The sequence below is a fragment of the Peromyscus eremicus genome, chromosome 7 (assembly GCF_949786415.1).
Source record: "Peromyscus eremicus chromosome 7, PerEre_H2_v1, whole genome shotgun sequence".
Lineage (NCBI taxonomy): Eukaryota > Metazoa > Chordata > Mammalia > Rodentia > Cricetidae > Peromyscus > Peromyscus eremicus.
In genome coordinates, this window is record NC_081422.1 from 27,545,843 (window position 1) to 27,571,110 (window position 25,268).

Sequence of the window (25,268 nt, forward strand, 5' to 3'; positions counted from 1 at the left end):
ACAAACTGGTTCTCAGAGGCCAAGTCCTTGACTCCTTTGTCTGTTCACAGGAGTAAAAAGAAAGATGGCCTTCTCTGCTCTGCTCAGTAGCAGCGGGGTAAGGTCCGCCGCGGCCGCATCACGGCTGCTGCCATCTCACTGCTTGTCAATGGAGAGAGGCAGGCAGCCCAATGAGTGCACACAGGCAGGGTTTTCCCTGTTTGCCTCTGCAGTGTGTTATAGGACCGGTTCCGAAATAGTAATCAGCTCTGCCTCCTAGTTGAGGCCTTGTTAACAGCTGGCTGGTATTCATTCTCCAAGCCTACTTGGCAGAGTTGACAGTAACCGATGACTGGCTAGCCACTAGCTAGGCGTTGAGTCCTGAAGGGCATCACAGGGAAACAACCCTAAAGGGGACCCTGAGAAATCAAGTTTCCCAGCCAGAGTACATGAGAGTCAGACAAACCCTCCTTGTGACATTTGGTGCCTGACACTGCCCCGGTCTTACTTAAAGTGGGGCATCATTACTGCCTCTCCTTTGTTTTCCTCTGATGCTGGGAGTGGAGCCCCAGGCCCTGAGCATGGAAGAAAGTGCTTAACCGTTGGGCACCAGCCCCAGTCTGGGACATTGCTTTTAGATTCGACGTGACTTTACACGGCTGGGCAGTCTGTTCTTAAGTCTTCTTTTCTTAAAAGTTGGATACTCCATACAGAAAAGCTGGGAGGACCAGCGAGAAACCAATACAAATGATTGTGTTTAACTGTTGGGGGTAGAAGCAAAGCTTATTTTTATAGTTCTGACCTTTTAAAGCATATCAGTTAGTTATTCAAAAGATAAAACAGGGCCAGCCTGCAAGACAGCCGAGCAGGTAAAGCCACTTGCCTCCAAGCCTGATAACCTGTGTTCAGTCACCAGAATCCACATGGTAAGACAGAACTGATTCCCACAATTTGTCCTCTGGCTCCCACACATACTGTGGCATGAGCACCCCCACACACACACAGAAAGAGAGAGAGAGAGAGAGAGAGAGAGAGAGAGAGAGAGAGAGAGAGAGAGAGAGAGAGATAGATTCAGGCATTCACACACACATGCAAATAAAATAAATATATTTTTAAAAGGCCACAACAACTTTTTTTTCTCACAACTTTTAAAGTTGAAGCCCCAGATGTACAGCTGCTGGCCATGGGGTTTCTTCGTGAGGGCAGCCCAGCTTCCCAGCTCCCTCACCTTGTGACCACAGCATAACTTCTGGGGCTCCTGTTCTTAGGCATTAGTGGTCTGGCCCAACCTTTTGCTTTGTAGATGGGGAAAGGAAGGTCCAGGGAACCTGGCTACCTCTCTTTCCATAGGACACTTCCCAAAATAAAGAAAGAAAGAAAATAGAACAAGACAATCCTCTTGAAAGATTTATTTTTAATTAAAAAATAAAAGTTATCTTAACGTATCTGCACTTGCAGCTCCAGGGATGGCAACTTAATGAAGCGGAAAAGCCAAGGCGCCTAAATTCTTTGTCATCTGACCATCTTATAAAGGTACAAAGGCACACGTCTCCAAACTGACAAGCAGAGAGGTCCCTAGTAACTCGCAACTCCCTCCAACTCCTTTTTTGCCTGTCTTCAACAGTTTTCCCCACCCCACCCTCCAAAAAGAACCCCCAAAACATTCAATTCTCTTAAAACTACAGAAATAAGCGCTGGGTCAGCAAGGAGCCTGGGCAGGCTTCTCAAGCCCGCCCACCTACCTCTCCCTGCTTTGCTGACTGGCTGCCCAGAAGGAAGCAGGGAGAAGAGAAGCCCTCCCTGCAGGCCAGCCCAGCTAGCATGTCACACTGACAGGCTGCTGTATCCAACCCCACCGCCATCACCCAGCCTGGGCAAACAGCTCCAAGGCGCTATCTCCCTTACTCAAGGGTATCTGTGGCTAACACAGCCTTGCAAGAAGGGCAAGTCCCAAGGCAAACAAGTCTTCATCAAATGCTCAAGATGAAAACGCCGCTGGGAGGAGGGAGACGGTTGGCGCTCCACCCACGTGACTAGGCTTTAGGGGTCTTCTCTCCTGAGTCTCCTTGCCTTCTCTCTCTTCCCTTATTCCCAGTCTCCCCCTCCCCCCAACGAACTTTAGTTTAGCTTAATGGTGGGGGTTCAGAAGCAGCTTCTGGCAACTCCTGGGGCTGGTGAGATGGTTCTGCCACCTCCAGGGGGACATGGCATGCTTTGGGTTCCTGGGTATCACAGGGCTCCTCGTGTCCCTGCAAGGACTCCAGGTGCTCTTGGCTCTGGGCCTGGCTGTTCATCTTCTCTTCGGCTTCAATCTCCTCTGATGTGGGAATAGAGTTCTTCTTGGGACGCCCCTTAGGTTTTGTGGGTGCTTCCTGTCCACCTTTAAGAACCTATGTGGGAAAAGAGAGAGAGAGAGAGAGAGAGAGAGAGAGAGAGAGAGAGAGAGAGAGAGAGAGAGAGAGAGAGAGAGAGAGAGAGAGAAGTTATTGAATCCAAGAAATCCCTCCATCCTGCACCCTCCTGGTCCTGGTCCACCCTCACACAGCATTGTGTAGTTTCCCTCCCAAGAGCAAAGCCAAAGGGTTTAGCCACATGTATTTTAAGGCCATCCCCTGAAGTCAGCTTCTTCCGTGTCCAGTGGACTTTGAGTTGGCATCATATACTTTGGCATTTAATACCCTGATCATAAACACAGAAAAAAAAAAGTCACCTCCTTTGGAAAGGAAAGAAATTAAACCTCAAATGCCAATGTGATAACTATCAAAGTGATAGATTAAAAGGACGAAATCTGTAGCTAGCAAGCAAGAGAAGAAACACATTGTGTGAAAATGGAGCCTGATCATCTTTTCAAGACAACCTCACAATTCAACTTAAAAGCTCTAAAACATGAACCCCTAAAAAAAAAAAAAAAAGAAAGAAAAAGAAATTCCTCAGGATAAATTCTCGACACTCACTCATGTCTAAAAAAAGGTTGATCTGCAAAACATAGTAAACCCAACATTGGTTATAAGAGCAAAAGTTAGAGTGGGTACCCTAAAAGTCAGATAATTACAGTAAATTCCAAAGAGAGATTCTTGATAACCAAAACAATTGTTATAGAGGAGAGTGTTTGCTTGGGAAAGATTAGGAATATATTTTTACAAAGAAACAAGTTACAATACAGCATAGTCTAACTTTGAGGTTAGAGAGCTGTATGCTACCTTGTTTGCAAGATCAAGATCATGGATAATGTTTCATCTTCTATATTATGTTATTTTCTAAGTTTTCACCAAGGACCATTTATAAGAATTCCTGTTATCAGAAGAAAAGGTGTTAAAAATAAATACATTCTACTGTCTTGTTAAAGAGGTAGTTGGCCATCACACAAAGAGTTGTAACCACAAAGGCTAAATTCCAACTCTGCCACTTCCTAGCTTTGTCTGTGGGAAGCTCTTTAAAGAACCAAAGCCTCTGTTTCCTAGTCTGTAAAATGGGACTCGAGAGTACCTTCTACCACAGGGTGACTGGGAACAACCCATTGTGTACATGAGAAGCCAGGATGGCTACTGAATGGCAGCTCTCTTCTGCTCAGAGCAGCCTCTCCCTGGCTGACGTCTTTTGGAAGCCTACCTGCCCTGCTCTCCTGAGTCAATCAAATTCTCTCCCCGTGTGCCCTATGAGAACTTCCATAAGAACGCCAGCTCTACATGCATATTTGCCAGCCCATCCCACTAGCTCCCTGTGCGCAGCAGGCATGTGACAACTATTATGGACAGAACCTTTCTCAATAAACACTTCAGAAAGTTGAAGAAAGATCAAAAAGCTCATCATGGTGACATATGCCTGTAATCCCAGAAGTTGGAAGGTGGAGGCAAGTTGGGAGGATTAGAGTTCAAGGTCATCTTTGATTATATAACAAGTTCAAGGCCAGCTGAGCTACATAAGACCCTATCTCAAAAAAAATAGAATTTAGGGGAATGGGAAGGTATATATGTATATATATATATATGTATGTGTATATATATATATATATATATATATATATATATATACTGTATACATGTTGGTATAAAAGATTTATATACTTATCCCATTTTGCCATCCACTTTGTGATCTACCCAAGAACCTCCATGAGACCGATAGAAATCACTTTTTCAATGTTCATAGTTTACTTTGGAAGGTAATATGCAGCCCTCTCTCCACTATCTCCAAACCCCGATTCTCTGTAATTAATGTTCTGGGCAGCTAGTGTGAAGAGCTTTGCAAGGGCTTGAATTAAACGGAGAAAATGTAGGAGATATTTTTTGCTACTTTCTATATTAATTAGATTCATATCTCTGGGGCATACGACCTGAGATGAGCAAACCTGTCTGAAGGGAAGGTTTCTTTTCACTCAGTTTTAGTGGTTTTACTTCATGGTTGGCTGACTACTTTTGGACGTATGTTGAAGGCAGACTATCATGTGAGGGCATGTGATCGAGCAAGTTGTTAATTTCATGTGATCAGGAAGCTAAGAGAAACAGAAGGAGCTGGGGTCCCTGTATCCACTCAAGAACACTTCCCAATGGCCTAACTTCCTTCCACTAGGCTCCACGTCTTAAAGCATCCATCATTTCTCTGCCCCCAACAGCATTACAGGGTAGAGATCTAGAGATGGAGCCTTCTACGCACGGGCCTTTGGGGCCATGCTAGATCGGAACCACAGAACATCTCTAATGTATCATTGTCTTCTCATCATTTGCACAGAAGCTCCTTGGGGGCAAATCTCTCCGGACACTTCCGCTGTCAGGACCTTTCTATGTAGTCACTGGGCATTTATCAACCCTGTCTCTCTCTTCGAGGATAAAAGAGGACCTTCTTGGGCTGAACTTCAAGAATGAGTACAGTAACTCACCAAACTTTAACTTCTTATTAAAACAGCTTTGAGATATAATCTGCATGCTTCATGTATTTAAACTGCCCAGTTCAACAATGTTTAGTTGTAATTGTCAACTTGGGCAACTATCATTGCAATGCAGTTTTAGAGCATTTTTCCTCATCCCCAATAGAAACCTTATATCCATTAGCACCAAATCCCCATTCCCCACAACCTCTTTACCCTGCGCCTCGGCAATCAGTAGTCTTCCCTTTCTCCTTATAGATGAATCCATTCTGGACAGTTTGTATAAACAGAATCCTAACATGTGGGCTTTGCTTACTTCATTTGGCATAGTGTTTTTAAGATCCACCTAGGTTGTAGTATGTTCTACTACATAATATTCACTGTATGTGTGTATCGAAGTTTGATGACTCACTCATCAGCTGATGGACAACTGGGTTACTTCCACCTTTGGCTCTGTGAATAATGCTGTCATGAACATGGGTGAACAAATACCTCTGCAAGTTTCTGCTTTGACCTCTCTCTGGTCCATACCCAGAAATGTAATTGCTGCATCGTATGGTAACTCTATGATTAATGTTCTGAGAACTTTTTCTAAAGTAGCTGCACAACTGTGCATCCCGACCAACAATGTGTGTGGATTTCAGTTTTCCACTTCCTCTCCAACGTTTGTCATTATGCCTTCCTGATCATAGCCGTCCTTGCCAGTGAGAAGTGGGGTCTCATTGTGCTTTTGATTTCACTTCCCTAGTGGCTAACAAGGTTGAGCAGCTTTTTGTGTGCTTATTGGCTATTTGTACATCTTTTCATAAAATCCAACTTAGTTTTTCTGTTGCTGATACTTTTTTTGTGTCATATATCAGAAGGCCTTGTTTAGTCCTAAATAAAGATATTTATTTATGTTTTCTTCTAAGGCTTTTATGGTTTACCTCTTATGTAGATTTGTGATCTGTTTTGAGTTAATTTTTGTGTATGAAGGCCAGGAAAACTATGTATTCTCAACAAACACCCCTTTTCCAATGCAATCCTTCTTGACTTACTTGAACCCAACTAGATAGCTCACACGAGACAGGAAGGAACCTTTAACAAGGGATAGACACGAACAGAAATCACCTCTGGAGAGACGACACCCCGTCTTCCTTTTCGGGTAAGTCAGTATCTGATTTTGATGTCAGTGCTTTTGAAAGTGCCTGGCTGTGCCAAGACAGAATCTACATGTTGAAAGCAGCTCCATCGGGTATGAAAGAGGTTATACAAAACGCAGTTGCCCCATGCAGTAATCAAGTTAGAAAAGGGCAGGTCTAAGGAAGCCACCTAATTGGCAAAGGAAAGCCCAGCAATTAGAGAACACCACCCACACGGCTTGGATTTACCCCACCTGGCTGTTTTCCTACAGCATGAAAAAAAAGTCAAAACAATCAAACCATTTTCTAAATGGAATAAAACATTCCAGTGCAAGCAATAATTAGAAGACAGCTACCCTCCTGGCCGCTTTCCGAATCGACCTCTGGTCCCTGCCTCCCAGCACACCTGAGACATGCAATTATCCCACACCCGACCTGCACCAGGACTGCACACCCCCGCGAACTCTGCAGCCTTCTCTGGGGGCTTGCTCCCTCACTAATTCCTAGAGACAGTTTGTTCCTTAGTTCAGAGAGGGCAGGCAACCCACTGGACGTGAGGTCACATGCTTCTCTGTCTCTCACAAATACATCTAGAACAGTGTGCTTTATTAGCTGTGTCTGTTGGCAGTCCCCCTCTGAACTCTAAATTGAGAAAGGAGAATGTCCTGTAGCTGAGGACGTCAAGATGGATCTTTTTGCTTTCTTGCTGAGGTACTAAGAAGGGGTTCAGGCAGTCACCTCAGAGAGAACAGGATGGCAGTGTAGAAGGGTAAATCTGCCTTCCTTCCTCTTCCAGACAAGAAATGGTTGACAGAAAGGGCTTTCAGGGGTCCTGAAAGTGAGCCAAGGGCAGAGCTACGCTTAAACAGAAGACCCCCAAACCACTCAAATCTAACATTCTTACCAGCAATTTATTCTGCTTAATGTGCAGTGGACATGTAGGACACGCCACTGTTTTTTCTGTTTCCTAGTCATCTGCACTTACCCAACAGATGCCAGGTTTATAGAGTTTTGTTTCTCTCTCCCCTCTTCCCTCCAGCATAGTGGGGACCACAGAATTGATGATGGTTTCAGTGATGCCAGAGGAAAAATGTCTGGGTTCTCCTGCATGAATCTCTCTCAGAGCATTACTGCTCACATTAGTTATTTGTCCCAGGCTGAAGACCCAGTGTCATACAAGGTCTCAAACTGTATCCCAGTGCCAAAAATCGGACCAAGAGACCAACAACCCAGGACTCCTCTCAACCAAAAGAGCAGCTTGAGGGGTCCTGGAAGCCTGTAGAATTCACTTTGGCTTTACCTATTGTGGCCTCCAAAGGTTCGGATTATCTGGAAACATGGATTTTGTAGATAACAAACAATAATAATAATGGCAGCTAATATCCCTTATCTGTATCTTGTGTGGCAAGCGCTGCCCTAGATATTTTGTAGATGTTACCTCAGTTAATAGCACAACTCTGTGAAGTAGAGTGGGGTTTTATCAAGGAGACACATAGTAACCTGCCCAGGGTCATACAAGTGACTGTTGACTCTCTAGAGACAAAGCAAAAACTAGGAAAAAAAAAAAAGCATGACAGTATAGAACACCCACATTCTGGCCTGGGATTAGATCCTCTTTCAGAAGAAAATTGAGTTTTAACACTGCAGACACTGATTAATGAGATGTTTTCAGCCTGATACAAATGCTGTGGATCCACAGAAAAGCGATGTAGGATAAGCACCCCATCTAATGTGCAAGATTAAATTTACTCAACCCGCTATAGGTTACAGATGCTGACCAGTCAAAACTCGTCAGAGATCCTATCTTGCTCTTGGCAGCCTCAGGAGTGAGTCTGAGAATCAAACACTAATCTTTTTCCAGTTCCAATTAGGTTACTAGCCTTGAGACATCTTTATTACCCAATTATCTTTTTCTTTCCTTCTCAGTACCTGAAGAGATAGCCTTGAAAGAGTTTTTAGCAGGAAAATAAGTGAAGCAATCCGGAGCTCAACAATGCCTGGCTGTTCTGAAGGAGTCGGGACTCAACACTCACAGCTGAACGCCAAGCCCTTGTGGCTCCCGCCATTTTGAAGTTCCTAAGCACCCCAAAGCGTTCTGCCTGCTGTCAGATCCCCGACATCACAGATACATTTCCATTCATCCACTGAAAACAGCTTCACGGGGCCTCTTCCGCAAAGCCCCCCTTCTCTTCTGCTTCTGAAGCCTGTCAAACCTTGGTTACTTTGTGTAGCTTGGTTTTCAGGTCTGTGTCCCCGACGTGACTGAAAATATTTTTACAGTTTGTATGTTTTGATTACTATTTCTAATTAGCACGCCAAGCATTAGATTTCACTAAGTATTTTCAAATATCATTTGCTTGTGGTGACCTTCCCTCTTTCTTCCCATTCTCGGCCTCCCCTCGCACTCCTCGCCTCGTCTTTCCTGTCCCTTCAACACCTTTCTCTCCTCTCACAGCCCTTTTGAGTTTCCTGACTTTCACACTCACAGCCACCACATGGAAACACAAAGAATCGCAAAAACGGTTTTAAGAGGACAGATTCCGCTTGTCACTTTGTCTCTATTACCTGTTATAAATTACTTGCTCCATATGTTACTATTGCTAACATGAACTAACAGCTTTGTTCTCTTCTCTCCAGAAGGGACCTGAGTTTGGTTTGCCTAGAATGTTCTCCGAGGCTCAATCTGCAGTTACTTCCATTTTGATGTGTATGGTTGATAATCACCACCAACTACCCCACAACTGTGCCAGCAGCAGAGTGGCTCATGAAAAACAAGTGACGTCAGGGCCCAGGGCGCACGCGTTGTCCCACGGGGGACTGGGCGGTGCTGGCCCAGAGGACTGGTTGTCAGTTCGTTATTCAAATGACTCATGAGAAGATTGCTGATAACCAATTTAAACAATACTCTGCTACTCGGGAGACATTGATTTCCATGATGATGATTGATGAGGAAAGAGGTAGGTGGTGGAACTTAAAAGGAAAAGAACCAAAGGGACGGGCCCAAAACGGGCAGGGAGGGGCACGCAATGGGAATGCAGTCCAGCACCTCTCACTCCCAAACTCGGTTCCTTCAAAGAACGACACTCCCCCGACCCCAGTTTCTACTCTAAGTTTTGTGTGTGTAGAGCCTTATAGAACTTTTAAAATGACTCTACTTGTCTGAATTTCATTGTCCTTCAGTTTCAACATCTGTCTGCAGCTGTCATCACTACCTCATCTGAACTCTTTGGGGGCTCATCAGCTCAAATGAAATAACCACACTGAGTCTTTCTGCACCCCCTTGCTGCTTCCTGGGCCTTCTTCCTCCAGCTCCACAACAAATTCCACTGGAAGCAGAGGTTATATTTTCTTTTCTTTCCCATGGTGCCTAGGACAGGGATGGCTAGGTGAGGAACAGCAATGTTTGGATGAAGGATGTTGCAGCATGGTCCCAGAGGTGGGACTTCAAGGAAGTGACCACATTATGAGGGCTCTGACTTTATGACAGGTTCATAAACTGATAGGCCACTGGGAGGTGGGAACTGGTTGAAGGGAGCAAGCTTTGAAATAACCTGGCCTGTCCCTAGCTCTGACATAGGTCTCTGAAATCAGAATCCCCAGGAGAAGGGCTTATCCTGCTACACAGGTGACTATGACACCCACCAATTTTAAAGATCCCTGCATTCAGGGACATAGGCACAGAAATGTGTCTTTTTTATGATTTTTGCTACCGCCTGGAGGGGAACAGAGTTCTTTGGAAGCACTAGCAGGTGGGATTCAGAATAGCAGCTGGGAAGCTTGTAGGCTTTCTTCTTTGATGTCTAAGGAAACTGAAGAAGTGGGAAAAAAGACTATCTCTCTGGTTAAGAGATGAAGTCAAGTTCAAACAGCCTCCCTCCCAGCCAGCACCTTGGAAGACCTTCCTGTCTTGATGCCCAAACTACCAATGGTCCTTCCTGCCTCCCCACAGCCCCACGGTGGGAATTCCTCCCAGAAGGATGGGTGCAGGGTTACACTCTTTGCCCTTTCTTACCATCTTCTTCCATTTCATCCTGCGGTTCTGATACCAGGTCTTCACTTGCAGCTGAGTAAGTCCCAGAGACTGGGCCAAGTCCAACCTAGAAGGCATGAGATATAAAGGAAGCGTGAGGAAGAGAGGAGAGAGCAAGAGAGGTAAAGTCATGCCGGCACCGGGCACTTGCTTCTAAATCTCAGACTGTCACCATTAGACCAGTCTGTCCCCAAGAGGAAGAACGTCTCCCTTCTGAGAACACTGTGCAGGGAACTGGAATGCTTAGAAATAGTGACCACACTCGAGAACACAGGCGAAAGTCCTTCTCCTACACATATTCTCTGTCTAAAATGAACCTGGACATCTGAGCCTTCAATCTTCACCCTGATGCCCAAACACTGGAAATTAAAAAGTAAAGGTATACTTCTACAGAAATTCCACTCATCAGTCCAGATCCACTGCTGGCAAGTCCCCCAGTTCCCATGGCCTCTCTTACTCAGCAGTCCCCCATTGGAGCATGTTGTCAGCTATCTTCAGAGCATATGTTACTTTAGCCTCCCCAGCTCGAGACCAAGTCTTTCACTTAATTCATGTTCACAAAAGTACCTACTATTGCATGCTAAATCCAGAAGCAGGGTTCATGCATAGCCTTGTATATGTGGTTAGGTGCATGCATGTTGGTGTATGATGTGTGGACACCCAAAATTGATGTCTGGTATCCTCTTCCATCAAACTCCACTTTATTTATTGAGACAGGATACCTTGCTGAACCCAGGGTTCTCTCATTGCCCCAGGTATCTCCTGTTTCTGCCTAAATGCTGGGATTACAGGGAGCAGCCACACCCGTCCAGCTTTCATGTGGGTTCTGGAGGTCTGAACTTCAGTCTTTATATTTGTGAAGCAAGTGACTCATCCACTAAGCCATCTCTTCAGTCCCAGGAATTGACTGTAGCTGCCCTAAATTATTATAATGATTGGAATGTAAAACCATAACGAGTCCAATGAAGCATTAAATCCATAGTCCCTCCTGCTTTCTATGCTCATCATGTTTCTACTTTTCTCTATGGTCTTCTGAAAAGCCCTTAAGTGAAAGCCATTGTCATAGAGTGTACAATGGGAGGTAATTCCGACAACACAGCAACCATTTCCAGAGTGTGACAGCATCCCAGACACAGGTTAAGCCCCTGTCCGGTGCTATCTTTTCATCATGCTGGTATAATTATTCCCATTTTACAGATAGAAGATTTAAAGCTTAGAGAGAGATTAGAATTTCTCAACCATATAGCCAAATTCTTCCTGACACTTGATTTTCTTTTAAATAAAGTTTATTGGAACACAGACAAGTTTTTTGCTTTCATATTGCTCATGGCTACCTCTGTGACACATCAGCAGACTCCAGTAGCTGTGACAGACCACGTGTCCCCCAAAGCCTGAACTGAACAGTCTTCTGTCTCTATTTTTGCTGAACCCTGGATCCTGGACTGAGAGTGAAATCCACCCATGGCTGACCTGTATGCCACCTTCTGTGTGAGGACCACCTTTTGGGTGATGGCCCACCTGACAACACTTCTCTACAAAGCAGAACTGTCAAAGGGACACAGATGCCACAGCCTGAGGGCACAGCCATCACTCCAAATGGAGCACATGGGGGAAGGGGCAATTAGTCAGGTTTCTACCCTTAGTCCTAAAGACTGCAGCCAGGGACCCGTGTGGTTACCTGGACCCCATGTGGAGGGACATGAGACCTGAGAAAACATGAGCTGACTGTCTGCAACCTCCCTGAAGCACCAAGCCTGCGGAGTGAGGCAGCTATGACTGGTCCATCAGCTTGAGCGACGACCACCACTACTCGAAGCTTCCCGGGTTTCTGAGAATTGCCACTTGCCGATCTAGGGCCTGCTATTTCTTGCAAGCCTGCAGAGGCTCAAACCTAAGCCACAGGGCAGTTCAGGTGCGATGCCTCAGCTGCAGCTTTCTCCACCTGAGGAGACCTGGCATTGGCAGGAACATTGAGCTCCGACCCTGGTATCAGCCAAGTCTTAATGCTCACAGGCACAGCTGCCCAGGATTCCTAATCAGGGTATATTAATTAAGCCTCTAATAATAATTTTAAAAATAGAATCTGCCATCAAAGGAATGTTGAGCCTGTCTCAAAGCTCCATTCACACGTACCTGGTCATCCCTGCAGAGGGGCTACTGGCAGCTGAGCATTTTATAACCAACCAAAGCATTAAACTTCCAGTGCCAATAGCACTTAGCTCTTCCCATTAATGAAGCACTGTGCCCTAAGCAGTCATTCATATGACCCAGGGGGATCCCACGGTTCTGGTCCCAGGGTCATTCTAGGCTCTGGTGGACCTAAGGGTCCGCTCAGGCCCCTGCAGGGTTTCCCTGAGCCTGGTTCACCTGAGGCCATCAGGTGCATTAGTCAGTGGAAGGCTCGTGGTTCTGCCACAGCATTAGCAAATGCTGTTAGCTCACTTGGGAAAAATGCATCCTTGACTCACACTGGCTGCAGAAATGTCTCACTGTCATCAGCTTTCTCTCATTACCTGCCACCGTTACAAATTCTCACTTCCCTGCACATCCACTCAAATGGAGTCACCTAGGAAACCGGGGAAACAAACACGAAGGAGGCGGGCAGGCACTGTGGGAGGAGGGAGTGCTCATGGCTCTGGTCACGTAGGGAGGTAGGGAACATGGGGAGGGCGGGTTGAGGCATCAGCCTCAATGCCAGCCAGATGGTGTCCTCCTCCCTAGGCAAGTGAATCAGTTCTGTGTGGGTCACCTGAGAGATGCCTGGGCAAGCATCAGGAGGCCCCAACAGATTTTTTTTTAAGAACTAACATTTCTAACTTTTTAGAAGTCCTCTGGTGTCTGAGAAATAAGCCTAACTTTTATCCGTACTTTCTGAAGGAAGCCTCTTAGATACCACAACCTTACAATTAACAATGATGGCTGCTCCACTGGTTACACGAGTCCGCGAAGCTTAGTTACCTGCTGTCAGGGCAGCACGTGTATTAATTCCCAGTTCACAGACCTGTCTGCCCAAATGTGACTCCCAGTGTAAAAGTTCAAAGCAAAGCTCACTTCTCCCCACCAATCCCAGCCTATTTCCACCTTTCGGCTTCCGTGAATAGCATCCTTGTTTCCTAGTGGCCTGCCTCATTCAGGGACCACAGGACACTCAACTCCCACCCTTCTCCCTCATCCGGCATCAGTGCTGCCCATTCCATTTTCAAACATTCCCCCCTTCTCCTCTCACCTCTCTATTCCCAATGTAACATCCTGCAGCTATCCCTTGATTCGTTCCTAACTGGCTTCTCTGCCCCATCACCTATCAGCTGTGGTGCTACCAAAGCTCTGATTCTAAAACGTAAATCTGGCTCTTATGGGTCAGTGACTGCCTCAACAGCAAGACCTTGTTCTTCAGCCAGGCATCTGAGGTCTTTCTTACCCACTCACACGCTAAGTGGAAAGACTCATGCTTGCGGTTCCTTCAACCTGCCCAGGGAGACAAGAGTCTATGCCTTTTGAGGGCATCCCCTCTATGTAGGATGCTCTGTCTCTTCTGGACCCAAAGCTCTTCTTAATGGCTTCCCTGCCACACTTAGCAATACCTTTGGGTTTCTATGGCAACATAAGGCACCAGTTCTGGCTCACTATGCTACAGCGATGGCAGTCATTCTGCCCCATGATTCCTTCAAAGCAGGGCTCCATTCACTGCCTTCTGGACCTCTGCCACCCTGCTCTGCCAGCACCCAAGAGACCCTCAGCAAGCAGCCGGCTTGTGGAACCAGCAGACAAATTCTCCCTGAAGGAGTGATTTGCAGATTGCTCTTTCACTTCCATTTTGTTTTCTAAACAACTACTAAATAGCTTGAGACATTCATTTGCATTTACCCCCCATTCTCTTTCATAGGACTGGGGTCAACCAAATATGGACAAAGCAGTTAGCAAAAGAAAAAAAAAAGGATTTTTTAAAAAGACCTGGAAAAGTCCCCCCAATAAACAGTCTCATTCCCTGAACTCAGCCATCTTGGGTGAGATAAGGCAACACACCTCAGCATATTTTGTAGTTAAGATACTGAAGACAGAGGGTGGGGTATCAGGGCTCTACCCTGAAAAAAAGCAAGGGTTACAATAGCCCCACATGAGTTGCAAAGGGGTCTAAAGAGGAGACTTCCCTCCCTCTCTGCAGGGATCTCTGCCAAGGGGCTCTGCTTCAATCCTGATCAGACACACTATAGTGTCAGAAACCTCCTCACCTGAATCAGCTCAGGCCTTTCCAAACCAAAGCCAGGCCAGCAAACTGAGTCCACTAGGTGTTCAGGGTGGAAAGGGAGGGCTGAAATCACAGCTTTGGTGTCCAGGACTAGACCCACTGCACGAAAAGTTGGGAGCTTAACAAACCCAGCTAGTTTCCTGGCAGAGAGCATGGGCAACTATTTGCCAGATGTTTCCCTGCTTGTTACACTGAAGAGGTTTATCTAACACATAGAGGAGACAGAGGAGAGCATACATTCAGGCTCTGGGCTGATGCACGAGATTCAGGTGGGCTGCCTCTTTTAACCCAACGTTGACAGGACTTGAGCAAAGGAATGGAATCTGAACCGAGAGTGTAACCCAAAACTGAATGTGCCCTCCGTGAATCCACACCCCACAGAGAGCAAAACTCTTCTTCAGGGTGGTACCTACGGAGAGTGCCTTCCTTATGCCCTCACCTGTCTGGCGTAGACAGGTACTTCTGCTTCTGGAATTTCTTCTCCAGGCCCATGAGCTGCAGCTCCGTGAAGATGGTGCGACTCCGGCGTGGTTTCTTCTGCCGCTGCGTGGGTTGTTCTGTCTCAGACTCGCTGCTGGCTAACGCCTCAGCGCCAGGGGTCTCGGCGGCAGTAGCGGTAGCCTCGGTGACTGGATGGCGGGGTAACACTGGGGTGATTCCCGGGCCGGTGGGAACCAGGTGGGAGATGACTGTGGGCTGTCGGGTGATCACAGAGAGGAGAGGATATGCCCGTAAGGAAGGAGAGCCTGGAAAACAAAGAATCAAGTCACCACAGAGTTCAGGAGAAACCAGGGACGAGGAGTCTGAAGACAACCCCTTGCTAAGACCTGCATGAATGCTGGGCCTCTTGCTGGTCAGAAGATTCAGGTGAGGCAAGCAAAATGAAGAGAAAAGCAGCTCAAGATCCTGAGCCTCAGGGTGGGGCCAGCTATATGGAACTTGCTCTGGCTTGGTGTTTGAGGCCATCTGTGCCCCACTTAACCAAGAAAGGTTCTTGGACTTCCTCTCTTTTAAATAACTCCCCTTCCCTCTGTGAACGCCTAAATTCTGGGTTCAGGGATATAGGTCAATGGAACTATGCAAATAAAAAGCACTAGCTAAGAGGCTAGAAACATGAACTTCTGAATTCCAATAACAGATCTGTAATATGCAAATTTCCTAAACAAGCAAACAAACTCCTATGGTCTTCACCAAAGACCTGCTTATAAAAATCAGACTCAAAAACCTCTGTGCCTTGAATCATAACGATGTTCAGAGCAGGAGGATGCTTAATGATTATCCCACTCAACTCCCTCATTTCAGGGCAAACTAGTCTAGAAAAGTTAAGTGACTTGCCTAAGACAACATAAGCAGGAAAAGCAGATCGAGGGGTCAAACCACAGTCTTCTGGCTCCAAGTCCAGGGCTCTTAGCATCAGGGTCATGAGTCACATGTTTATAAGGGGGAACCAACAGATGTTTGGTTCACATAAAAACTTGGCTCAATTATGACTGGTTACCAGTGGCACTGTTTAAGGAGGGTTCTCGGGCTGGGTTAGAACTGTCTGGGGTTGATTAACAATGTCTGCCACAGGCAGGTGGTGGGTGCAAGGGTTCAGGGACATATGTACTGGTTTTTCACTGCTTCTTAGGAATTTCAAAGCAAAACCGCTTTTGCAGCTAACAATCTAAGTCTATGCAGTGCACATAAAAGTGAACACTTTCCTTTCACTGTTTAATAGTATGAGGTTTAAAGTGTCCAGACTATCACCTTTGTATCTCACTCTGTCTCTCTGGTCTCAGTTTTGACATCGAGACAATAAGAGTAGCTAGCTTCAGAGAACTCTTCACATTCTGACATACTGATGAAAACAGAGAAGACTAGGGGCTGTCCTTTGAACCTCGGTGCATCCCTGCCAGTGGCCACAAGGCAGAACAAATGAGAGTCAACCAACATTCACACTAGTCCTGGGCTGAAACCAACTACATCATAGCAGCCCCCGGGTGCTGCCGTGAACCGGCTCTCCTCTAGCTTGGCATCGCTCTTGTATTCATCCCTGTGTCTGTGTTCTGGACGCCAGGCCTAGTCATGAAAACAGATAACCACCCTTGTCCTTTGAGCATGCTCTAGTGAGGCCCAGCAGAAACCACAAAGTTGTTAAGTAACAATAAATCACCAAGTGCAACAACTTCCAGGAACCCTAAAGCCAACTCTGACACTTGAGGTTTTGTGTTGTGGATTCATTTTAAGAAACAATAAAAATCAGGGCTGGAGCAATGGCTCAGTGGTTAAGAATTCTGTTCTTCCCAAGGACCGAAGTTTGGTTCCCAGAACCTGTGATAGGCAGAACACATCTGTATGTAATTCTAGTTCCAGGGGATCCTAGGCCTCTGGTCTCCAAGGACACTGCGATCACTTACACATATCCGCATACTGACACATAAAGATAATAAAAGTTAATTTAAGGAAAAAAATTCATCTAGAAGTAGTACTTTATGAGCTGAAAACCAAGATCCTGGTTGTGGACTTTTGATCTCTCAGCACACATGAGAATTGACACTACATAAGAAAGTCTACAAGCTTCTATGAAGACAAATGTTTCTCATCTCAAATCACTTTCTAACAAACTTCATTCTTTGTGAAACAAGTTTCTGACCTAGGAATTTAAGAGTTTACCAGGTAGGAAATGGAAAATATCTACTTGTAAGTCTAGGTTTTTATTACTGTTCTCATTTGTAAAGGAGTTGAACTTTTTTCTTTCTTTTCTTTCTTTTCTTTTTTTTTTTTTGCTAAAAGTGGTATAATATGTTGTATTGATAAAGATGTGGAGTAATAGGCATTCATATACTGTTGCTGGGAATATAAAAGAGGAAAAAGCATTTCACAGGTTCATCATCAACATCTACCAAGTCACTAGCAGAAAACTTCAGATGAGCTCTACTGTCCTTGTATACAGGGTTGTGTGTGCCAGCATATCCACTACAGTCTTGTTGACAGTAGTGGAAAGGGGACACAATCCACAGACCTATTAAAGAGGACAATGAACTGGGTTTTATTTGTAGTGTGAGCTATCTGTATAATCTGATAAACACATAGATGAATGGATAAACTAATTATCCAAATATATATTATTCAGTGAGAAAAATACAGTATAAGATTTGTGTCATCAGAAAAGCTGTATGACCACTGTTACAAATGCATTCTTTTTTAGAAAACCATTATCTCATGAATAACAATAACAACCCCCAGGGGGAAGGGAAAGTAAAATAGAATAGAAAGGAATCTATTGGTATTGATCTCATCGAGGATGTAATCCTCCCAGAGTACTCTCTGAGCATGGACTATGGGCCATAGCCACTCTGGAAGCCAGGGTTACAGCTATGAATCAAGTGAAGTTTCATCTACATGGTGTTTGCATATTGGTAGAGAAGGTAACAGAGTCACAGGTGGTGGCGAACTCTCTGAAGAAAGATACAGCAAAGGGAGAAGAAACAGAGCAGGCGAGGGAAGGAGGTGCTTAGAAATGGAGTCAGGGAAGGCCTCTGAGGAAAGGTGGCCTTGCAGAGGACAAGTGTGCTAGAGTCTGCAGAAGACACAGGGTTGAGCACCAAGGCACAGAACCAGCATGTGCAAACCCATTCAGTGGGACAAGCTTTGAGTCAAAGACTACTAAGTGGGCAGAAGTGAGAAGAACAGAAAAGTTCAGAGAGACCTGATGATGTCAGGTCACATAGAGACGTGATTCCAAAGGATGAAAAGCCATCCATGAGAGTCCAGCTGGGCAAGGAATCTGACGTATTCATTAATCTGGCCTAGTCATTAATGAGCTTCCTGGAGACTGTGGAGAGCAGGCCACAGAAGCTGCTAGGGAAGCTACAAAACCAGTGAGAAGTCCAGGCCAAATCCCAGGCCCTAGAGCAGCAGTTCTCAACCTGTGGGTCATGACCCCCTTGGGGGATTGAACGACCCTTTCACACGGGTCAAATATCAGATATCCTGCATATCAGATATTTACAGTATGATTCCTAACAGTAGCAAATTTACAGTTATGAAGTAGCAATGAAAATAATGTTATGGTTGGGGGGTGGTCGTCACAACTTGAGGAATTGTATTAAGGGTCGCAGCGTTAGGAAGGCTGAGAACCACCGCCCTAGAGGCATTTGTGGCCATGGTGCAGTCCGATTCTGGGTTTATTTCACAGATACTATGACAGGGTCTGGTGGACAGTTTCGGGTGACAGCCAGGTTTTCTGTCTCAGCAAATGGAGAAATGGCACAGAACTTCACCACAATGAAAAGCCTGATCAAAGAGCAAGGACTGCCATGGTAGACAGGAGCTGTTAGACATCTCTGAGGTGTTGAGTAGGCAGCTGGGTAAACCAGTCTGGAGTTGAGGGAAGCACGAAGCCGGAGGAGCTTTGACTCACGAAGTGTATGAGACATTTTGAGCCATGAACTGAATGAGATCACCCGGGGAGTGAGTAGAAGAAAGGAATAGAGATCCACGGACTGAGCCTGGGGCATATCAACGTCTGCGTTCATGAGGAGGCAGAGATGCCAGCCCCAGACAGCAAGGAAAGGACAGAGGAATCGAAAGGCAGCATCCCCTCGTGTTCCAACACCCAGATGACATGTCTGCTGCATGGACCCTCTGTCACACGCTTGTGTTACTTCTGTCAATGTTAAAAAGGCAGAATTCAGTTAAATGAGCCTTAAGTTCCATTCTCATTCTAAAGTTTTGATTAATTTTCAGTCTTTCTTGAGCTTCTAAGGAGCCAGGCAAAGAGAATCGATGTTTTGTGACACTCTCAGAAAGCAAACCGGGAGTTCTGTTAGGCAAAAGGGACTCTCTCTTCATCATATCAAGGGTCTGCAGAAGTTTTTCTTTATGCCGGAAGATGTTTGAATCTAGGTTGAATTATGTTCTTTCCTTTAGAATAAATTTCACTAAATGTAGAAAAATAAGAGATTTTTCTACAAGTGAAAAAGAAAACAGGCTTGGGTGGGAAAAAAAAAACCCTATGCTTCCTAAATTATTTAAAAGTTTACTCAAAATAGATCATTGATCCCAAACACACAGAGAAAAATCTCATAGCTTTGGAGGAGTAGGCTGAGAATTCTTAGTAGTGGCACCAAAAATACAATGCATTTTTTAAACGGAAAAAAGAAAGATGATCTTCATCAAAATTAAATCTTTAATATACAGCATGTTTTTTCATATGTGGAATCTAGACGTGTGTGTGTGTGTGTGTGTGTGTGTGTGTGTGTGTGTGTGTGTGTTGCAAGGGGGAGGGGGGAAGGAAAGAGAAAGGAAAAAGTAGAGGCAAAAGATGTCTTAAGAGATTTCGAGATGGGTAATGGAACATATTGAGACAGAAGTGGAGACTGGGAAGAGAGAAAGAGGACCAAGAAGAGGGGCAGCAAGGGGGATGGGGGAGTGCAGTGGAGGAGCGAGATGACTAAGAATAAACTATAGTGACAGACATCTCACTACTGACACTTGCGTTACTTTGTGTTCTAACTTTGGCCATGCGAAAGGTAATATTAAGGAAAGGAAAAGGCATGCCAGATTGGTGTGTGTGTGTGTGTGTGTGTGTGTGTGTGTGTGTGTGTGTCAGAGGGATATGTATCACAATTCATAAATGATTTGTATAGAGAGTATATTAAAGATTTCAATTTGATAAAAATGAGCAAAAGTAGGCAAGGTGTGGTGGTCCATATCTGTAATCCCAACACCAGGGAGGTTGAGGCAAGAGGACCACAAATTAGAGGCCAGTCTGGGCTAGATAGTGACAACTAGTCATACGTATTTTAAATATATCTTTAATGACACAGATTTGAAGTTTTATGTAAAAACATCATCAAAGGTGATTAGGATGATTAGTCACTGTGAAATCAAACCTGAAATTCCACCATACAGGGTTAGAAATGTCCACAACTTTTTATAAGTTGATAGAATCAAGTGCTGACAAGGAAGAGTAGCAACTGGAATTCTTACGCCCCGCTGAATGTCCAACCTTCTTTGGAAATAAGGCTGGCAGTTTCTTACAAAGTTAAACACAGAGACACTATATGACCCAACAAAGCAAGTTCCTAGGTGTTGATCCAAGTGAGAAGAGCACACAAAACCTACAAGCTGATGCTTACGACAGCTTATTAGCAATTGCCAAACACTGGAAACAATCCAAGTGCTTCTCTGCTAGAGGGGGATAAATAAACCAGCATTCTCAATGAACACTCTATACTACCCAGAGAGGAAAAGAGAAAACTCTGGATGCACAGAGCACAGGGGAATCTCAAATGCATTGTTCTAAGCAAAGCACTAAATGCTGCATGATTTCATTTGCCTGACGTTCTGGACACAGCATAACTGTGTTAGGAACTGAAAGGTGCTGAAACTATTTTGCATCTTGATTCCAGCAGTAGTTATACAGCTTTTTGTTTTCGTCAAAACTCATATCCATATAATACTGAAATTTTACTGGATGCAAACTAAAAGAAATGGAAAACAGCTCAGATTTTTTAAGGCAATTTTTTAATTTCCACACATTTGTATTCTCAGATGTCATGGATCTGTATGTAGGGTCCCCCCACCCTGGGTTCTGGAGATTGAGCCTGGGGCCTCACATATGCTAGGCAAGCATTCTGTCACTAATTAAATGTCTATCTTTTGATAAGTTTTTGTTTGGGCTGAAGAAATAGCTTGGCTGTTAAAGGCTAGGCTCACAACCAAAACTATAAATTTTTGTTTATTTGGTTGTTGTTGTTGTTGTTGCTACTGCTCTTGTTTTTTAAGATAGGGTCTCATATATCACAGGCAAGCCTTAAACTTTCTATGTAGCTGAAGATGACCTTGAACTCATCATCCTCTGCCTCCATCTCGCAAGTGTTCAGATTATGGGAGTGCACCACCATACCTGGCTGTTATTTGTTATATCTACCTTAATCATTTTGTTTTTATCACCAAATGAACACACATCATTTAAAAAAAAAAAAGGAATACAAAGCAATTCAGAGTGTATAAGGTAAAAGACACCCCCTCACTGTTGTTAACGCCAAGTTTCTAAGATAAATGCAGAAGTGCTGCTGTGTGCGTGCAAACACACGTATACCAAATCTAGTGATATGTATGAACTTTGAAATGCATAGCTGTGAGATGTCAGTTCAGTGTAAACAATTCTAACACCATAATATTGGGCTATTCAATCGCTTAAAATGCCAGCTTTAAGATTTTGTAAACTGCCCCCCCCCAAAAAAAAGAAGCTGGGAAATTTTGTTCATCAGAATTCCTATAACCAGAATCCTGAGACTCTTGCTTCCTAGACAAGCTGCCAGACCGGGGAAGGAACTGCCCTTCCCAAGGCGACCTCTACACAGGAGTCACACAGAGAATACAAGACAGGAGAGGAAAGAAGGAAGGCTATGACAGGACAAGAGTGGGGGGACATGTTTTAGAGGGTGTTGAGAATCTGCAACTTTGATAAAAGTGGAGGCTATAAAGAGAATGATTCTGGAAAGGGTATTAACTAAGAGGTGTACTACATAACATCCATGGAAAGCTTAGAAGGGTTTCCTACCCAAGGCTTTTTTTTTTCAAGACAGGGTCTCTTGCTATGTAGCCCAGGCTAGCCATAAACCCAAGGCCCTCCTGCTTTTTATCTCCCAAGTGCTGGGGCTGAAAGTATGTAGCATGTATGGCTCCATGCCAAGCAAAAAACAGATTTCTATCATCTTCAAATGTAATTCTACACATACAGTGTACCACTTAGGGCCCTAGAGGTGGTTGGTTGATATTTTATATAAATACAGTCTGATTCTGAAGTCTGTTCTACTGTATTAATTTCATTTTGACTACTGCTAGACATGGGAGCACACTCTTGACACTCTGGAAGCAGAGGCAGGTGGATCTCTGTGAGTTCAAGGCCAGCCCAGTGTACATAACAAGTCCTAAGCTAGCCAAGGCTACATAGAGAGGGCATGTCTCAAATAACAACAAATTCACTTTATTCCTATAGGTTCCTTAAGATATTTTTTATAGATAGACCAAGTTCCCCTTTATTCTTTTCATAAATCTTGACTGTTGTCATTCATTACTTGTCTAATTGAACTCTTTTAAGAAACAACACACACGCACCCCCAAAAAAAAATAAAGAAGCAAATACCAATAATACCTTAGTAAAATTATGCTAACCTCAAGATTAATTTCGGAAAGGAGAACCTTTGATGATCTTACCCTCTAATGAAGGTGGTTTCCAGAGATTTGTGCAGTTTGCTCAATAAAAACTAAAACCAATGAAAACCTCTAAAATCCTTTCTCTCTCTCTCTCTCTCTCTCTCTCTCTCTCTCTCTCTCTCTCTCTCTCTCTCTCTCCTCATCTTCTGGTGGGGCGTAGTACCTTAGGGCACATCAGAATCACCAAAATCTATAATATCAAGTATCTTAACTGAATATGCTAATGCAAATTCAGTGACAAAAATTACATCCAGCTACCACCACCTAAGAGCACTTCTAAGGTTGAGAACATACACAGAGGGAGGACCACCATCATGAGAAATAGAGTTGCAGTGAGACTCAGGCTTCTGTGTATTTGCTGTATATCTCTAAAGTGTAGAAGCGCCTAGCATGACTGGGCTAAGAGCTGGTGGGTAATGAGTGTGCATCCAAGTCACGAGTCTCCTGAAGGGTAAATCCATACACACAGAAAAGTGAGGCAAAATGCACTCAAGTCAGATGCTCCTGTCTTTTCTTGTATGACCTGATTTTCATCAAAAACAGCTCTGCTCAGAGTTTTAGTTTGACAAACCAGTTGCATCACCATTTCATATTCCCACCAAAGTGCCGAGGTGGTCTAGTCACATGCCTACATTTTTACCTAAAAGTGGGGGGGGGGATTTACAAATGAATGCGTAATTCTTAGAAATTATCACTAAGAATGTTGACTGAAGACAGCTGCCAGGCTAGCCTGGACCATTCACATGCACTTGTGAAACCCAGGCAGTTATCTGCCTGAGAGGGAGTGATGACTGTAATAAACTGGACACTCTATTTAAACAAACATATTTTTCGTTGACAGAAGGAGTGTAAACATGACCGCACTGGATACATTTTCTAATAGCTGTTTTTCTTCAGCTTAAACAGTGTTTTCCCATAGGAAGAATAGAACGTAACTGTGTGTATGCTATATCTACAAATACTTCCCTTGCTGAATGTTTGACCTTTCTGAGACTCTGCCTTTGGATTTTAAAACCTGCATATATTAGTGGTTGACTGATGCCTAGGAACATCCCAAGGGTTTGAAGAGATAGGCTAAATAGAGTAGTCACAACTCTGGATTCATGGATTCTGCACCCATGAGTTTACCCAACCTTAGGTTGAAAATATTTTTTTAAACAATTGAGTCTGTACTAAACATGCACACCTTTTTTTCATTATTCCCTAAACAATTAAGTATAACAACAATTTCCATAGTGTTTTCATTGTGTTGAGTATTAAAGTCATCAGGATAAGGCTTACGTTATTTGGAGAACATGTGCCCTTTTATACAAGGAATCTGTCCATCCATGTGTTTGCATATCCACAGAGGCAGGGTGACCTAGAATCAATGTCCGTAATTACTGAAGGATGACAGTACTTCCAGATTCCACACACTGTATGTGAGCTCACATGTATGTACATGCCAGAGCAGGCATGGACGCCATCCAGAGATGCCAAGTCCTACTATATCTCACTTTTAGTCATGGCTGTACTTGAACCGTAGGGCAGAGACCCCAGACAATAATACCTTCTCCTACAAATCTCCTGTGGTCTTCTCTTCCATTTCTTCAACATACTAGTTCCCAAACTGCCTCTCCACACCCACATTTCTGGCTGACACAGCAAGGGCCAAAGGTCAGAATGAATAAGAATCTCTAAGCTGCTGATTGACTCATTTATGTTCCAGGAATGTGTGACCTATATATGTGTAGAATGCTTCAGAGCAACCCAAGCCGCACACACAAAGAGGTAGATGCACTCAGTCAGCCTGAAAGAGACTTGGTGGAACAACTGGGTGGCAATAGCTGAGTTCCCTGGGGGATAGGAGGATCACATGATCACTCACATCGAATAATTCCAATAGGGCTTCATTTCTCACAACTGGGTGGTAGATTTGAAGGAGTCTGGGGGAAGGGTCTCTGCTTCTGACTCTTAGAGTGATCTGGGGCAGATAGATGTCAAATATTCCTTTGTTTTAATGTTATCATCTATAAAGTCAAACACATACCAGTTCTTCCCATGTGTGACTGTGAGAATTAAATGAATTAAAATATGGGAAGTGCTCAGTGGGCACCAGATTGCTCTTAGTCCCCTTTGTGTCGTCTTTGACTCACTTACTTGTGATTGAACCACAAAGGGAGTAGTAGGCTTGACTTTCTTATCAAGAAAGCAGGCTTAAATTTGGCTTGGTGGTACAGGCCTGTAATCCCAGCTAGTCAGGAGACTGAGATGGGGGATTGCAGGTTCAAGGCCTGACTAGTCTGGGAAGTAGTCAGACAGCTGTTAACTGCCTCAGGTAGAGCACTTGCCTAGTACACATGAGATTCTGGATTCAAACCTCAGTGTCAAAAATAAGGAAAGAAAAGGCAAACCTACTTATGGACCACGGGCATAGGCCCTTGCCCTCTGTGTATTCAGATGCAATACAAAAACCAACAACCCAGAGTCAGCCAGTTTCTCTTTGTGCAGTGAAAGGCTTCAAAGGCCCTGGCAGCCATGTGCTGGTACTGACCACAACCAAAGAGCAAAGACATCAATGTAAGCTGGCCAGAAATTCTCCTAAAACCACCAGAAGTCCAGGAACAGTTGATTTTATAAATCTAAAAGGAAAAAAATAACAGAGTTTGAGATGTAGCTCAATGGCAAAACACCTGCTTAGCATGCAAGAAGCCCTGGATTCACCCAGCATCACACACACACACACACACACACACACACACACACACAAGCACACACGCACGCACACACCCCACATACATACTCACACACACATATATATACACACTCACACACACATAC

The 25,268-nt window shown here is 44.4% G+C and overlaps 1 protein-coding gene across 1 annotated transcript in view; it reads right to left on the reverse strand.

Annotated features, from left to right (window-relative positions):
- Nucleotides 1-1,443: 1,443 nt before the first annotated feature.
- Barx2 (BARX homeobox 2) overlaps nt 1,444-25,268 on the reverse strand; it is a 68,191-nt gene continuing 44,366 nt past the window's right edge. Inside the window, exons 2-4 of the mRNA XM_059266737.1 lie at nt 14,677-14,983; nt 9,974-10,058; nt 1,444-2,369 (exon numbers count right to left, since the gene is read on the reverse strand). Coding sequence (XP_059122720.1) covers nt 2,103-2,369; nt 9,974-10,058; nt 14,677-14,983 — 659 coding nt within the window. The 3' untranslated portion in view covers nt 1,444-2,102. The remainder of the gene's footprint in view (nt 2,370-9,973; nt 10,059-14,676; nt 14,984-25,268) is intronic.